This window comes from Caretta caretta, chromosome 28 (genome assembly GCF_965140235.1).
Source record: "Caretta caretta isolate rCarCar2 chromosome 28, rCarCar1.hap1, whole genome shotgun sequence".
Classification (NCBI taxonomy): Eukaryota; Metazoa; Chordata; order Testudines; family Cheloniidae; genus Caretta; species Caretta caretta.
In genome coordinates, this window is record NC_134233.1 from 3,659,751 (window position 1) to 3,677,411 (window position 17,661).

Consider the following 17,661-nt stretch of genomic DNA (forward strand, 5'->3'; position numbering starts at 1 on the left):
TTAAAACTGATAGGCTCTTTTTTGTGAGAAATGTCCTGTCAAGGTTCCTTCCCCACTCTGAACTCTAGGGTACAGATGTGGGGACCTGCATGAAAGACCCCCTAAGCTTATTCTTACCAGCTTAGGTTTAAAACTTCCTCAAGGTACAAACTTTGCCTAGTCCTTGAACCCTCACCACTAAGCGTGTTAAACAAAGAACAGGGAAAGAGCCCACTTGGAGACGTCTTCCCCCCAAAATATCCCCCCAAGCCGTACACCCCCTTTCCTGGGGAAGAAAAAGGAAAAGAATCACCCCTGTAAAATCAGGATGGTAAATACCTTACAGGGTAATCAGATTCAAAACATAGAGAATCCCTCTAGGCAAAACATTGTTACAAAAAGACACAAAACCAGGAATATACATTCCATTCAGCACAGCTATTTTACCAGCCATTAAACAAAAGGAAATCTAACGCATTTCTAGCCAGATTACTTACTAACTTAACAGAAGTTCTGAAGAGCATTCCTGACCTGGTCCCGGCAAAAGCATCACACAGACAGACAGACCCTTTGTTCCCCCCCCACTCCAGTTTTGAAAGTAACTTGTCTCCTCATTGGTCATTTTGGTCAGGTGCCAGCGAGGTTATCTTAGCTTCTTAACCCTTTACAGATGAAAGGGTTTTGCCTCTCGCCAGGAGGGATTTTATAGTTCTGTATACAGAAAGGTGGTTACCCTTCCCTTTATATTTCTGACATGTCCCATGAACTCCCCTGAACTCCCTTGTTTTCTATGCCCTGAGCAGGGTTTCCCATTTCCAAACCTGATGTGATCTCTCAGCTGGAACGAGGGGAGGAGCCGTGGGTGCTGGATCTCCAGGGCTCTGAGGAAGGAGAGATCCCGAGAGGCGCCTGCGCAGGTGAGGGATCATTAAACCAATTCAAATACACTCTGTGGCTGAAGGAAATACCTGGGACTCGCTAAAAAGGCCTTGGGAGCTCTCGGAGTTCAGGAGTATCCCCAGGAGGCCTTGTACCCTATGGGCAGCTATCGCTCACGGCTTCCTACCAATCCTGACTGACACCTGGCAGCAGGTGTCCCTCTCTGATGGGATGTGGAGGCAGAATTGTTCCCCTCCTCTCTCCCCTAAGGAGAAGAGTTTTGGAGAATTCAGGTTCTAGATTTTTTCTGTCTCTCCAGCTCTAATTTTGGTTTGTTTTCCCCTTTTCCACCCATTTCTGATGTTTCTCCCTGTGTCCTAGCAGGTGCTTGGATGGTGAATGAGAACGAGGAGCTGACTCCTCAGCAGGAAGATGCTGAGCAAGTGGAAGCGCGTGGGGGATTATCGCAAGGATCGAAAGGGAATGTGTCCAGGCGTTGTGTGAAGGGGAAAGCCTGTGAGAGCCACAACAGGCCAGAGAGGCAGCAGGGAAACCAGCTCAGGGAGAAAGTGGGCAAATCCATTAATTGTCAGGGGCCTCACCAGGACTCCCAGGAAATCACAGACCAGCAGGGAATACCTACAGGAGAGAGAAAAAACACATGCACTGAGTGTGGGAAACACTTCACTCTGAACTCCACCCTTGTTAGACATCAGAGGATCCACACGGGAGAGCACCCCTACCAATGCTGTGAGTGTGGGAAACAGTTCAGCGAGAAATCAAACCTTATTACACATCAGACAAGCCACACAAGAGAGAGACCCTATGAGTGCTGTGAGTGTGGGAAAAGCTTCACTCGGCACTCATCCCTTACTAGACATCAGAGGATCCACACCGGGGAGAGACCTTATGAATTCTATGAGTGCGGGCAAAAGTTCACTCTGAGCTCATTCCTTATTAATCATCAGCGAATGCACATAGGAGAGCGCCCCTATACATGCTGTGAGTGCGGGCAAACATTCACTCAGAGCTCAGCCCTATTTAAACATGAGAAGATCCACACAGGAGAGCGCACCTATGAATGCTCTGAGTGCGGGAAACAGTTCAGTGAGAAATCAAGCCTTAATAAACATCAGACAAGTCACACAGAAGAGAGACCCTATGAGTGCTGTGAGTGCGGCAAAAGTTACACTCGGAGCTCATCCCTTATTCGACATCAGAGGAGCCACACAGGAGAGAGACCGTATAAATGCTGTGAGTGCGGGAAAAGTTTCACTTTCAAATCAAACCTTAATATACATCAGAGAATTCACACAGGAGAGCGCCCCTATGAATGCCGTGAGTGTGGGAAACAGTTCACTTGGAGCACAGCCTTTCGTAAACATCAGAGAATCCACACAGGAGAGCAGTCCTATGAATGCCGTGAGTGCGGGCAAATGTTCCCTCAGAGCTCAGCCCTTCTTAAACATCAGAGAATACACACAAGAGAGAGACTCTATGAGTGCTGTGAGTGTGGGAAAAGCTTCACTCGGAGCTCATCCTTTATTAGACATCAGAGGGTTCACACAGGAGAGAGACCGTATCAATGCTGTGAGTGTGCGAAAAGCTTTGCTTTCAAATCAAACCTTAATAAACATCAGAGGGTCCACACAGGAGAGCGCCCCTACAAATGCTGTGAGTGCGGGAAACAGTTCAGTGAGAAATCAAACCTTATCACACATCAGATAGGCCACACAGGAGAGAGACCCTATGAATGCTGTGAGTGTGGGAAAAAGTTCACTCAGAGCTCAGGCCTCTTTCATCATCAGCGAATGCACACAGGAGAGCGACCCTATACATGCTGTGAGTGTGGGAAAAAGTTCACTCAGAGCTCAAGCCTTATTAATCATCAGAGAATCCACACAGGAGAGCAACCCTATGAATGCAGTGAGTGTGGGAAAAAGTTCACTCAGAGCTCAGGCCTTATTAATCATCAGAGAATGCATACAGGAGAGCGACCCTATATATGTTCTGAGTGCGGGAAAGCATTTCCTCATAACTCAGGCCTTATTAAACATCAGAGGATCCACACAGGAGAGAGACCTTATGAGTGCGCTGAGTGTGGGAAAAGCTTCACTGAGAACTCATCCCTTACTAGACATCAGAGGATCCACACAGGCGTGAGACCATATGAATGCTGTGAGTGCGGGAAAAGGTTCAGTTTCAAATCAGACCTTAATAACCATCAGAGGATCCACACAGGAGAGCGCCCCTATGAATGCCGCGAGTGCGGGAAACAATTCACTTGGAGCACAGGGCTTATTATTCATCAGAGAATCCACACAGGAGAGCGCCCCTATGAATGCTGTGAGTGCGGGAAAAGGTTCACTCAGAGCTCAAGTCTCATCAATCATCAGAGGATCCATACACGAGAGCAGCCTGTGAATCCTGTGAAAGCGGGAAAAGTTTCATCTGGAGCTCACACCTTAATAGACATCAGCGATTTCACAGGCTAGAGACACACCATAAAACTTTGTGTAGGCAGAGAAAAGATTTTTTTAAAGACATTTGCTAATTCCCACATAGCGACTTTTTAGGGCTGTTTGCACCATTTGCGTCACCCTGTTCTTTCAGCTCCCCCAGGTGAGTTGCCTGCTTTTCCTTTGGAGATCTCCCTTCGCTTGGGTGAATCCCGTGGTCCTTTCTGCCAACTTCCTTCTCCTGAGAGTCATCATGGGAGTGTGTCCCTCCTGCCAGGCATGTCCGTCAGCCCCAGGTGGGGGAAATAGGGGTGACCTCAAGTAGCTACACTGAGCGAAAATCAACCTGGGCTTTGTCTCCGCTAGGATTTTCCATGGGGTCGGCCTGCTGGAGGTGGCGATCCCAGTGCCAACACCCCGCTGTATGTGCCGTGCTGATACAGCCCAGGCTGGGGTTAGCTCGCACCTTCCCCTTTGACCTGTCCTAATCGACGCCAATTTCATAGTCTAGACAGGCCTTGAGCAGCACCTTTATACTGGCCCCGCTCAAGCAGAGCGAGTGTTAGTCACCAAGTTCCCCCTTTGGTGACAGATTGTTTCATTCCCAGTTGTTCTCACGCTGGTCCAGGTTGTGCTGGGCAGCAGTTTTTTTCTTTTTACCATTTCCCTTATTGAAAATTTATTTCAATATAACAAAGAGGAGGAACAGGAGTGGGACAAATGTATCATTTCAGTCTTTGCAACACTGGCAGGAAATGGGGTGAGTCAACGGGATTTCCTCCTTCCCCATCACCGTCTCTAGGCCCCCTCACTCCAGCAGCGCTGGGGTCTGTCTGAGCCACAATGGAGCTTATCCACCTATATTCTATCCCTCCACCTCCCAAAGAGTCTCTGCACTTCATAGCAAATTGATCCTAAATCCGACTCGTTAGGGCTGGAGATGAAAGTGTTGCAGACCAATGGATCCCAAACACAGTGTGATCATTCCCCATTTAAATCCCAGTTTCTGTCTATTGACAAAGCCACTTCTGGGCTTTTCCCTGCTGAGCTGAGACTGTTTGAAGATGAGAAGGTCGGCAGTTTTTCCTTATTACGATGAAGCATTTTTTTTCCTAAATAACATGACTCCATAATAATGAAGGGCTGTTGAGTGCAGCAGGTGTGAATGGATCAGAGGAGAAGGTGACAGGGGAATCTGTTCACCTGATTTTTGAGTCATCAGATGTAACCTGCTCTGGAATTTCATTGTGTCTGAAAAAGAAAGTGACTTACACCGCTCTTTGTTGTGGGATTTCTCTCTCTCCTGAAGGCCATTTGATCACATAATTTAATATTAATTTAGTTGTCCAGGATGTAGCTCAGTTTTATCTGGGACTTTGGGAGAAATGACTGTTTGCTAAAATAGTGCTTTCTTATTTTATTTTTGTCTTTCCCGCACTGCTGCATGAGGACATGGAAGAAGCTCAAGTGCAGTTCACTCACCAGGAGAGGATGCTCTGAGCCATCGGGTGTGCTACCAAGGAAACAGTAGTGGGTTTAGGTCTCCACTCTGAAATGGTGAAGAACAGCACGCCCCAGATTGTGCAACTAACTGAAGTAACTGGGTTCGTGTGGCCTATGATTTAGGAAATGCTGTCCTTGTCTGTGTTGATGTGGAGAAACCAGAAATGGCATTTTTGATGAACTTGCCCTTGGTAGATGCTGCAAATGTGCATTGAAATGAAATCAGTGTTGTATGTGGGATAGCTGCAGAATACGGGGATTCTGATGCTGGAGTGTTTCTAGTCCCTAACTTAGACCTGTGCCACCGGATTAAAGAAATAAATTGGCCGTGTTTGGGGAAGTCATTCCTCACTAACACTGCTCAGAATTTGGGTGGTTTTGTAAAGGATTCTATTCCACAGGAGTGTTAATGTACCCTGACAAGGCCAAGGATTTGGTAAGAACTCCATTTGATACAGCAGACACCCAGTAGTTGATTTTCGCCCCAGAGAGGAAGCTGTGTTGAACTATGGTCCAGGTAAAACTTTTTGTTTGTTTTTAACACCGTTCCCTAGTTCACTGTCACTGATTAGAGTTCCAAATGTTACCATGGCTCGAGTGGAAGGTCCTTCACTATTTGGATCCATGGTTCTTTGAGACAAAGTGAGAACTAGCTGATGCCTTCAGAGGAGATTCCTGCCCCAGCCTGATTGAGCACCAAGGACTTCCATTTTGTTTGATTCCCTCATCCATTACTGTCATCCTGTGTGTCAGAGTCTAATTTCAGACTGCTGGATAGACAAATATTGAGTCCTGATTCTATGCTGTTGTCACTTAGTTTTGCTTTTGTGTCTGATTCAGTTGTACCGCATGCACCTCCTGATACTTTGAAAGATTGGAAGGTGTGGATATAGAGCTGAGGTCCTTTTTCTCATGATGCAAACCTTCCCCCATAGCAGGAGACTCCTTCCACCAACACTTACATCAGAAGGACCAGAGATAAATGAACTCTCAGATATGGAAAGCTCCTATGCTGGTGTAGACCACATTTACACAGTGCTCACGTAGTGGAAATGGGGCTTAAAATGAAACTAACCTGTATGATAAGATTTCATAATCTTTGACTATGTTCTTTTTACCAGTGAAAATGAAGTTAATTATTGGTTAAAGCCTAATTTAGTGATAACCTGAATTATATTGGAACACTGTGACTTACATTGGTTTGTTTTTTGTTAGTAATGTAGGAAGTGGTGGCTAACCTTAAAAAGTTTATTTGATGTAAAACACCCTCTTTGGGCTAAGGCACTCTGAAGTACAATATTCCCCCAAGGCTGTGGTGTGAGAGAAATAGTGTACAGGAGAACACAGACCCAGACTTCAGTTATTTCTATTTCAAATGTAATTTGTTTTGACAAGCTCTAAAGTAAAATTACTTAAGGAGACAAGTTGTGTAACCTTTTACCCAATTAGACTGTATGGGTCACTGAGTTCCCCTCTTCTCTGCAAAGCGAAGATGTATAATGTCTGTCAGGAGATGGCCACGATTCTTTTTATGAATGGTAATGGAAGCATGAGGCAAGAGGTAGCTTGGTTTTGTGTGTTGGGGAGGAAGGAATTGGCTGCCCGTTATTTTTATGGGAGCTGAGACCCCTTTTTGTTTTTTAAGGAAGCCCATTGTCACAGCTCAGCCTTTTAACCCTCAAGCCAGGCTATGGAAACCTCCCCAAAACTGTCCTTAGATTTCATTCATTTTTGAGATCTTTGGGATTCAGCCCTCCACAGTGCATGTGGCTCACAGCAACCAATATTTTAACAAAACTGTGTGTTTAATGGGACTTTTCCAAACTGACTATTTCCAAACTTTTCCAAAGTCTGCCTCACTTGAAATAGATCAGGCCACATTGTCTGTACCTAATGCATAATTCACACCTGATTTGCCTGGAGACTTCAGGGGAGTGACCGCAATGTGGGGAGATCTGGAATTGTCAACCATGAAGACCAAGGTAAAGGTGGAAGCCCTTTTGCACCAGGAACCTGTCTAAGAAAGACATTCCAGGATTCCCAGACTGATCCCGTCTGGAGAAGGAGGTTGTAACATCAACACCAGGCTGTGCCAGCCTTGACCTGTCTCCTCTTACCTGAGAGCACTTGCGAATATGGAGTATTGAGCCGGCGACCCCATCGCCTGGTTCCTTGACTGCAGCTCTAGATCCTACTCCGTGGAAGTCCAAAGAGCTGCAGAGTTGGATTCATTTGTCAGTTTCAATATCTGATTGTTACTTGTTCTAGTTTTTATCAACTGGGAGCCATTCCATCCTTCCTGTTCTACTCCGGTGGTACAGTGGGGTCAGTGCTTGCAGGTGTGTATGAAACCTGTCGCATCCATGCAGGAAAGGAGCTAAAAAGAATAATTCCCAAACCTAAATAATCCTAAAATGCTGCCCTACAATGTCAGTGCACACATGCTCCTCGTTCTGTGAAAGTGGTCAAAGAACCTAAGCTGTCGGATACATTAAAATTCTGTTAAAATTCTGTGTATTAAAGTCTGTGTCCGTATTAAGGTTTTTATCTATAGAAGTCACTGGGAGAAGGTTAGCCACATACTGGTGAGATCTAAGGTGGAAGCTCTGAAGTTGTGGCTTAAATGTGAACAATAATTTGGTGTTAGAATTGAAATATTCAAGCAGCTGAGTGTGGATCGCACGGCCTGGGTGAAGTTCTGTGATTGGGATTAATAACTAAATGGACAGCTGCCTCCTCAGTTCCTGTTTCAGGATTTAACAAAGGTTCATTTTCTGCTGTATTGTTGTGATAATTTGGCTAAAGTGATGACTTGAGTCCAAAGCAAGATCGTTATTTACTGACAGATTTTCTGATCTGACCTGAACATGATCACTGTGTTGTACACTCGAGAGCTAGCTGGGTGGTGTTAATAGTTTAGGGTTAGTGACCTGTGTTCTTCATTTTATTTGTTTCTTCATTTTAATTAAATGTATAAAAGGGATATTTTTGAGTCATGTCTTTCAATAAGCTCCATGGGCGAGAATCGTGGAGTATCTGGGTGGAGATCAGCTGATGGACCACGGAGCCTTATCAGCTCCCTCTACATTAACCCTTTGGTTCTCATATGGGAGCAGCTGGGGGAGTGGGGGGTACCCATCTCAGCTCTGGCTGCATCCTAGGAAGTCAGAGCATCGCAAGGGGAAATGAGCTCCCCTGCGCAGCCTTTCGGGAGCATGGAGTGGGGGCAGGGGAGGGGGGCCGGGGCAGTGTGTCTCCCTGATGAGAGATTGCTGGAAGGGCGGGGTATCTCTAAACAGGTGGTGGTTGGTGGATTTCTCTGCTGTCACTATCATGGCCAGACCCAGCCGCCACACCGGTCTGGCTTGCCCTGGGCTTGTGTCTGATCAGGCCGAGGTGAGGTTGGGGGTCTGGTTTGAAAGGTTATAAATGGAGGTGAAAGGGGCCAAGCAAGCCAGAAATGTGCTGAGATGGCTCCGGCTTGCTTGGCCTCTGTCCCCAGCATCCGGCCTGGTCAGGGAGCGGAGGGGGCGGGCTGCCACTGCCCCCTCCCCAGCCGGGCTCTCTCGCAGGCAGCTGCTGCTGTGCAACCCAGAGTTAGGGTTCCCAGGTGGTCAGTTTTTCGCTGGAACGGTTGGTCAAAAACAAACCCTGGTGGCACCAGTCTGCACCTCTGACTGAGCTGTTAAAAGTCCGGCCAGCGGCGCAGCAGGGCTAAAGCAGGCTCCCTGTTTGTCCTGGCTCCGCAGCTCCCATTGGCCAGGAATTGAGGGCTGGGGGCGGCACCTGTGGGCATAGGCAGCGTGGATGGAGCAGAGCCACCTGGCCGCGCCTCTGCGTAGGGGCCTGTAACGATGCCTTCACTTGCGCTTGCACAAATCAAGTCAGAGACCCCCTCCACGTGCAATCACTGGTGCTTCTTTTATTACGTGTCAGCTCCCACCACCTTCTATTTACAGACATGTAAACCAGCAACCTGGGGGACAGTGAGCTTCTCCAGCCAGCAGGCATGCACAGCCTGTGACTTCTCCCTTTCCTTTCCCCCTTTCACTTCCTGCCTGCCAGTGTTATATAGCCCCCGGCTAATAAGGCCCGCAGGTGCTCCTCTTTCACCAATTAGGCATGTCCTACTCAGCCAGCCCCAATTAATCCTTCTTAATTGGAGCTGGGCTAATAGGGCCTCCTGGCTAGCACGCTGTTACAGGCTGGACATGCCGGTTGCTTCTGGGAGCAGTGGAGAGCCAGGGTAGGTAGAGAGCCTGCTTTAGCCCCACTGCGCAGCCACCTGAGGTAAGTGCCACCCAGCCACATCCTGAACTTCCAGTCCCAGGTCGGAACCCCCTCCCACACCCCAACTCACTCCCAGAGCCCACACCTCCTCCCAATCCCATACCCCAACCCAGAGCCCCCTCCTGCATTCTAAATCCCTCGGCCCCAGCCCGGAGTCCCTCCTGTACCCCAAACCCCTCATCCCTGGCCCCATCCCAGAGCCCTCACCCCCTCCTGCACCCCAACACCCGGTTTCAGCCCGGAGCCCCCTCCCGCACCCACAACCCCTCATTTCTGGCCACATCCCAGAGCCTGCACCAGTGAAAAGTGAGAGAGGGTAGGGGAGAGCGAGCGACCGAAGGAGTGGGGGGGCTGGAGTGAGTGGGGCGTGGCCTTGGGGAAGGGGCGGGGTGGCGCAAGGGTGTTCGGTTTTGTGCAACTACAAAGTTGGCAAGCCTTCGCCGAGTGGCCACCCTCTACTGGTGTGAGAAGTGGCTCTGTCCCACCCCCTTCTTCTGCTGAGGTGCCTGCAAGGGTGCTGGAGCTCCGACCAGACGCTGTGGTGCTCTGAGTCTCCCTGGGCCGGGGCCAGCCCAGAGACGTGTTCCCCGCTCCTGTGGCCCCAGCCCCCAGGATTCACTGCCCTGTCCAGGGATGTGGGGTTGGAAGGTGTCCCCCCCCAACCCATGTTTACATTGTGCCCTTCCTGTATCAGGAGGTACGAGTCGTCTCTACTGCGAGGGGTAGCTTGTCCTCTACAGTAACATTATTTGGAAGGGGGTGTCCTGACTTCAGAGCGGACGACTGCTCTCCCTCCCCCTGCTCCTGTGATACCCACCCAGCTCTTTGGTGCAAGAATGTTTATTCTTCAGGGGAAAGCATTGCCCAGAAAACATTAAAAACAAGGTAGGAACCAGAGATCACCCCAGCTCCAGCAAGGGCTCTGGTTGGGGATTTGTCCTTCAAACCTCACCACGGCTTTTTCTATGGTCACAACAACCTTCGCTCAGCACAAGTCCCCACCCCATTAATCTGTAGATCTCCCCTTTGTGGGGTTCTGTGATCTGGGAATGGAATCACAGGGTCACCAAAGCACGAACCTCTCCGAGGGGGGGGGGGTGTCAAACGGCACATTCTGCCCCAGCCTGACTCTGGTTCCCCCAATCCCATGAGGTTTGCCTGCACAGGTTCAAATCCTGCTCACAGCAAAGGGCCAAGCACCAGTCCCATGGAAGGGCAGTGGGGGTTTGTGCTCCTAGGTCACCTTGGTGCTTTTCAGAATCCAACCTCGTGGGCTTCCCGGGAGGATGCTCAATGCCGAAGGAGAAGGGGGGGATCCCGGAGAGAAAGAGCCACATCAACACAGACTGAACGGTGAGGAAATCATAGAATCATAGAATATCAGGGTTGGAAGGGACCCCAGAAGGTCATCTAGTCCAACCCCCAGCTCAAAGCAGGACCAATTCCCAGTTAAATCATCCCAGCCAGGGCTTTGTCAAGCCTGACTGTGGCGGTTCAGTGATGAGACAGAACACAGCTTTTTGCAAGCAAGCAGGCTGGTCAGCTGAGATGGGCGTTCTGCCCCCCCGCCTTCCACCTTCTCCTTTTATTATATTTCTCCCCCCTAAGCATTACACACTGCTACCACAAAAAGATACACAAAGGAATGTATGACGTTGATTAATATACTTAGTTGCATCTATATCTACTACAATCCTGGTTCTCAGGCCTTGAGCCCAGGCTAAGAAAGCCTCCCACAATTGCTGTCCAAACAATCAAGTTCTCATGGTTCATGTCTAGCCCTTGTCCTTGGATAGAGCAATGTGTGCATTGCTTCTACGAAACAGTCAGGGTGTGCCCCGCCTGCTTCCAGGTGGAATAGCTAAACATTAACCCTTCATCTGACCTTAAAAACCTCTAAGGAAGGAGATTCTACCACCTCCCTAGGTAACGCATTCCAGTGTTTCACCACCCTCTTAGTGAAAAAGTTTTTCCTAATATCCAATCTAAACCTCCCCCACTGCAACTTGAGACCATTACTCCTCATTCTGTCATCTGATACCATTGAGAACAGTCTAGAGCCATCCTCTTTGGAACCCCCTTTCAGATAGTTGAAAGCAGCTATCAAATCCCCCCTCATTCTTCTCTTCTGCAGGCTAAACAATCCCAGCTCCCTCAGCCTCTCCTCATAACTCATGTGTTCCAGTCCCCTAATCATTTTTGTTGCCCTTCGCTGGACTCTCTCCAATTTATCCACATCCTTCTTGAAGTGTGGGGCCCAAAACTGGACACAGTACTCCAGATGAGGCCTCACCAATGTCGAATAGAGGGGAACGATCACGTCCCTCGATCTGCTCGCTATGCCCCTACCTATACATCCCAAAATGCCATTGGCCTTCTTGGCAACAAGGGCACACTGCTGACTCATATCCAGCTTCTCGTCCACTGTCACCCCTAGGTCCTTTTCCGCAGAACTGCTGCCTAGCCATTCGGTCCCTATGGGGTGGGGGAAGCAGGCAGAGGTTACAGAGAAGTCTCTTTACACACAACAGGGAGCAGGAGGCAAGTGCAGCATGTTTAGGATGATGGTGGTGGAGAGAAAAAAGGCTGGATTCAATGCACGATGAGACCAAAGGAGGGGAAGGCGAGTAGCAGCTCCACACAGGACCACAGTGCTCAGAGACCCCAGTGCTGGGCACCCTGACTGTCCTAGCTAGAGAGAACTGGCAAACAGGGACCCATCCCCCCGCCATGCTCCTCTCCTGGCAGAAGGCCCCTTGGAGCAGTAGGAACTGGATTGGGAGTGGGGGGCCCTGGGGAGAGAGGGCAGCTGAAGTCCCTCAGATATCTGGGAACTAGGCACTGCACAATGAACGGGCTTCACACCTGTCACAGCCGGGACTGAGGGGCAGCAGCAGCTGGTAGGGTCTGCGAGCAGGACTGGGGAAAAGACGAGCAGATGGGCCAGATCCCCAGCTGATGTTAATCACCCTGGCTCCACTGGAGTAAATGGGCCAGAACCTCAGCCGGTGTAAACGTCTTTTACTCCAGTGATGACAACTTCTCTATTTCCCTCATGTTTCATTGAACCAGCTCGCTTCCCTGTTCAGGCTAAACTTTTTGTCATCTAGATGGTTGTGACATTCCCCTCTGGTGTTATCTGGACTGGTGATCTGCTGGGCCTCTCCAATCTTTGACTCTGGGAGCCAGCCTGACCCTGCTCTGCTGTGAGAACCCCCACTTCTGGGCTGGTCACACAGGGCCTCTGGCATGTCAGCTGCTCCCAGCTACCTGCAAGCAAATGACACTAGCTAATATCTCGGTCCCAGACACAAACCTAGGAACCTCCGTCTTGCAGTGTCCAGTTATGCCCGGTGGACGCTGCAACCTAATAGGAGTTTGTCAATTTAACAAAGAAATAGATACGTTGTTATACCAATAAAATAAAAACCAGGAAGATCTTATTGAAGGGGAAAAGGCAAAATGCCACATTTATTGTGAATACAGAAAGAATCATAGTAAGCAGTTAAAAAGAAAAGGAGTACTTGTGGCACCTTAGAGACTAACCAATTTATTTGAGCATAAGCTTTCGTGAACTACAGCTCACTTCATCGGATGCATACTGTGGAAAATACAGAAGATGTTTATATACATACAGACCATGAAAAAATGAGTGTTTACCACTACAAAAGGTTTTCTCTCCCCCTACCCCACTTTCCTGCTGGTAATAGCTTATCTAAAGTGATCACTCTCCTTACAATATGTATGATAATCAAGGTGGGCCATTTCCAGCACAAATCCAGGGTTTAACAAGAATGTCAGAGGAACGGGGGCGGAGGGGGTTAGGAAAAAACAAGGGGAAATAGGTTACCTTGCATAATGACTTAGCCACTCCCAGTCTCTATTCAAGCCTAAGTTAATTGTATCCAATTTGCAAATGAATTCCAATTCAACAGTCTCTCGCTGGAGTCTGATTTTGAAGTTCTTCTGTTGTAATATCGCAACTTTCATGTCTGTAATTGCGTGACCAGAGAGATTGAAGTGTTCTCTGACTGGTTTATGAATGTTATAATTCTTGACGTCTGATTTGTGTCCATTTATTCTTTTACGTAGAGACTGTCCAGTTTGACCAATGCACATGGCAGAGGGGCATTGCTGGCACATGATGGCATATATCACATTGGTGGATGTGCAGGTGAACGAGCCTCTGATAGCGTGGCTGATGTTATTAGGCCCTGTGATGGTGTCCCCTGAATAGATATGTGGGCACAGTTGGCAACGGGCTTTGTTGCAAGGATAGGTTCCTGGGTTAGTGGTTCTGTTGTGTGGTATGTGGTTGCTGATGAGTATTTGCTTCAGGTTGGGGGGCTGTCTGTAGGCAAGGACTGGCCTGTCTCCCAAGATTTGTGAGACTGATGGGTCGTCCTTCAGGATAGGTTGTAGATCCTTAATGCGTTGGAGGGGTTTTAGTTGGGGGCTGAAGGTGACGGCTAGTGGTGTTCTGTTATTTTCTTTGTTAGGCCTGTCCTGTAGTAGGTGACTTCTGGGAACTCTTCTGGCTCTGTCAATCTGTTTCTTCACTTCAGCAGGTGGGTATTGTAGTTGTAAGAATGCTTGATAGAGATCTTGTAGGTGTTTGTCTCTGTCTGAGGGGTTGGAGCAAATGCGGTTGTATCGCAGAGCTTGGCTGTAGACGATGGATCGTGTGGTGTGGTCAGGGTGAAAGCTGGAGGCATGCAGGTAGGAATAGCGGTCAGTAGGTTTCCGGTATAGGGTGGTGTTTATGTGACCATTGTTTATTAGCACTGTAGTGTCCAGGAAGTGGATCTCTTGTGTGGACTGGACCAGGCTGAGGTTGATGGTGGGATGGAAATTGTTGAAATCATGGTGGAATTCCTCAAGGGCTTCTTTTCCATGGGTCCAGATGATGAAGATGTCATCAATATAGCGCAAGTAGAGTAGGGGCGTTAGGGGACCAGAGCTGAGGAAGCGTTGTTCTAAGTCAGCCATAAAAATGTTGGCATACTGTGGGGCCATGCGGGTACCCATAGCAGTGCCGCTGATCTGAAGGTATACATTGTCCCCAAATGTGAAATAGTTATGGGTAAGGACAAAGTCACAAAGTTCAGCCACCAGGTTAGCTGTGACATTATCGGGGATAGTGTTCTTGACGGCTTGTAGTCCATCTTTGTGTGGAATGTTGTATAGAGGGCTTCTACATCCATAGTGGCCAGGATGGTGTTATCAGGAAGATCACCGATGGATTGTAGGTTTCAGAGTAACAGCCGTGTTAGTCTGTATTCGCAAAAAGAAAAGGAGTACTTGTGGCACCTTAGAGACTAACCAATTTATTTGAGCATAAGCTTTCGTGAGCTGTAGCCACAAGTACTCCTAAGGTGCCACAAGTATTTCTTTTCTTTTTTCGATGGATTGTAGTTTCCTCAGGAAGTCAGTGGTGTCTCGAAGGTAGCTGGGAGTGCTGGTAGCGTAGGGTCTGAGGAGGGAGTCTACATAGCCAGACAATCCTGCTGTCAGGGTGCCAATGCCTGAGATGATGGGGCGCCCAGGATTTCCAGGTTTATGGATCTTGGGTAGTAGATAGAATATCCCAGGTCGGGGTTCCAGGGTTAGTTATAGCTATAACATTCCATTCAATTTCATATTTATTCTCATACACACACACAGGTTCTGCAAGGTTGTTATCATAGTTACCAGCCTTAGAACTGCTCATGCCAAGCCACTGGCCAGGTGGCCTGGACATGAGGAGGGAGCAGGGCTTTGTCAGATGCACATCTGATACTCCTGGAAGTTGGTTAGCAGAATCAGACCCCAAAGTTCTCACTTTCTAGAGTCCATTTTTATAGGAATTTATTCCTATGCCAGTCTATGGGAATTGCTTCATTATGCTGTCGCTGAATCAATCAGCAGATGGCACATTCCTGATGGCTCCATGCTGCCAGATGTTATCTTGTTCTTCGGTTCTCCCATCCTTGAGGCTGCTGGGTGGATTCCAGTCTGCCTTCGGGGGTCCTCTGGTTGTTTCCACTTGACGCCTTTTTTCAGCCGATGGACACTGCATTCTTAGGCTGGCACCTCCCTGATCATTCAGTTATTATCCACACCAAGCATCCATCCACATACATCCTCTATCTTTATTTTAATCATAATTGTTAACAAAGCGAGATGAATACAACAAAAGGGTGGGGAGTCTCTGGGTGCTGTTTCTGTTTTTACAGAGTATTGCTTTGAGTCTCTCTCTGTGTGAGTAGTTGTTGTTACAAAGAATTGCTTTGAGAACAGACTCTGTCTTAGAACGTACTAACACAATTAGCAGCTTGCAAGTTTCACACAGAGAGGGAGAGAAACAGTACCAAAAACCAAGAGACCTCTTAATTAGTAATACCCTGGAATTTAAACTATGGGGAATCAAACTCATTTGTGATTTTAATACAGAACTTCTTTAATATGATCCAACATGAGAACCCCCATTCCTGGGCCGTTCACGCACCGCCTCTGGCATGTAAGCTGCTCCCAGCTACTTGCAAGCAAATGACACTAGCTAATATCTCCGGTGCCAGACACAACCCTAGGAACCTCCATCTTGCAGTGTCCAGTTATGCCCACTGGACACTGCAACCTAAGATGCAACCTGCTGCTTGCCAGGAGCTAAGATTCGCGATGTGACGGAGAGACTGCCGAGACTCATCAAGCCCTCGGATCGCTACCCTTCCTGCTTCTCCACATGGGCACCAAGGATACTGCCAAGAATGACCTTGAGCGGATCACTGTGGACTACGTGGCTCTGGGAAGAAGGATAAAGGAGTATGAGGCGCAAGTGGTCTTCTCGTCCACCCTCCCCATGGAAGGAAAAGGCCTGGGTAGAGACAGTCGAATCGTGGAAGTCAATGAATGGCTACGCAGGTGGTGTCAGAGAGAAGGCTTTGGATTCTTTGACCATGGGATGGTGTTCCAAGAAGGAGTGCTAGGCAGAGACGGGCTCCATCTAACGAAGAGAGGGAAGAGCATCTTCGCAAGCAGGCTGGCTAACCTAGTGAGGAGGGCTTTAAACTAGGTTCACCGGGGGAAGGAGACCAAAGCCCTGAGGTAAGTGGGGAAGTGGGATACCGGGAGGAGGCACGAGCAGGAGCACGTGAGAGGGGAGGGCTCCTGCCTCATACTGAGAAAGAGGGGCGATCAGCAGGTTACCTCAAATGCCTATATACAAATGAATGAAGCCTGGGAAACAAGCAGGGAGAACTGGAAGTCCTGGCACAGTCAAGGAATTATGATGTGATTGGAATAACAGAGACTTGGTGGGATAACTCACATGACTGGAGTACCGTCGTGGATGGATATAAGCTGTTCAGGAAGGGCAGAAAAGGTGGGGGAGTAGCACTGTATGTAAGGGAGCAGTATGACTGCTCAGAGCTCAAGTATGAAACTGCAGAAAAACCTGAGAGTCTCTGGATTAAGTTTAGAAGTGTGAGCAACAAGGGTGATGTCGTGGTGGGAGTCTACTATAGACCACCGGACCAGGGGGATGAGGTGGACGAGGCTTTCTTCCGGCAACTCGCAGAAGTTACTAGATCACAGGCCCTGGTTCTCATGGGAGACTTCAAATCACCCTGATATCTGCTGGGAGAGCAATACAGCGGTGCACAGACAATCCAAGAAGATTTTGGAAAGCGTAGGGGACAATTTCCTGGTGCAAGTGCTGGAGGAACCAACTAGGGGCAGAGCTCTTCTTGACCTGCTGCTCACAAACCGGGAAGAATTAGTAGGGGAAGCAAAAGTGGATGGGAACCTGGGAGGCAGTGACCATGAAATGGTCGAGTTCAGGATCCTAACACAAGGAAGAAAGGAGAGCAGCAGAATACGGACCCTGGACTTCAGAAAAGCAGACTTGACTCTCTCAGGGAACTGATGGGCAGGATCCCCTGGGAGAATAACATGAGGGGGAAAGGAGTCCAGGAGAGCTGGCTGTATTTTAAAGAATCCTTATTGAGGTTACAGGGACAAACCATCCCGATGTGTAGAAAGAATAGTAAATATGGCAAGCGATCAGCTTGGCTTAACAGTGAAATCATTGCTGCTCTTAAATACAAAAAAGAAGCTTACAAGAAGTGGAAGATTGGACAAATGACCAGGGAAGAGTATAAAAATATTGCTCGGGCTTGCAGGAGTGAAATCAGGAGGGCCAAATCACACCTGGAGTTGCAGCTAGCAAGAGATGTTAACAGTAACAAGGGTTTCTTCAGGTATGTTAGCAACAAGAAGAAAGCCAAGGAAAGTGTGGGCCCCTTACTGAATGAGGGAGGCAACCTAGTGACAGAGGATGTGGAAAAAGCTAATGTACTCAAGGCTTTTTTTGCCTCTGTCTTCACGAACAAGGTCAGCTCCCAGACTACTGCACTGGGCAGCACAGCATGGGGAGAAGGTGACCAGCCCTCTGTGGTGAAAGAAGTAGTTCAGGACTATTTAGAAAAGCTGGACGAGCACAAGTCCATGGGGCCGGATGCGTTGCATCCGAGAGTGCTAAAGGAATTGGTGGATGTGATTGCAGAGCCATTGG

The 17,661-nt window shown here is 48.4% G+C and overlaps 1 protein-coding gene across 1 annotated transcript in view; it reads left to right on the forward strand.

Moving 5' to 3' along the window:
• LOC125628680 (uncharacterized) overlaps window positions 1–17,661 on the forward strand; it is a 56,036-nt gene that overhangs the window by 16,404 nt on the left and 21,971 nt on the right. Inside the window, 3 exon segments of the mRNA XM_075123762.1 lie at window positions 783–896; window positions 1,240–3,276; window positions 3,279–3,409. Of these exon segments, the coding sequence (XP_074979863.1) occupies window positions 783–896; window positions 1,240–3,276; window positions 3,279–3,409 (2,282 nt within the window).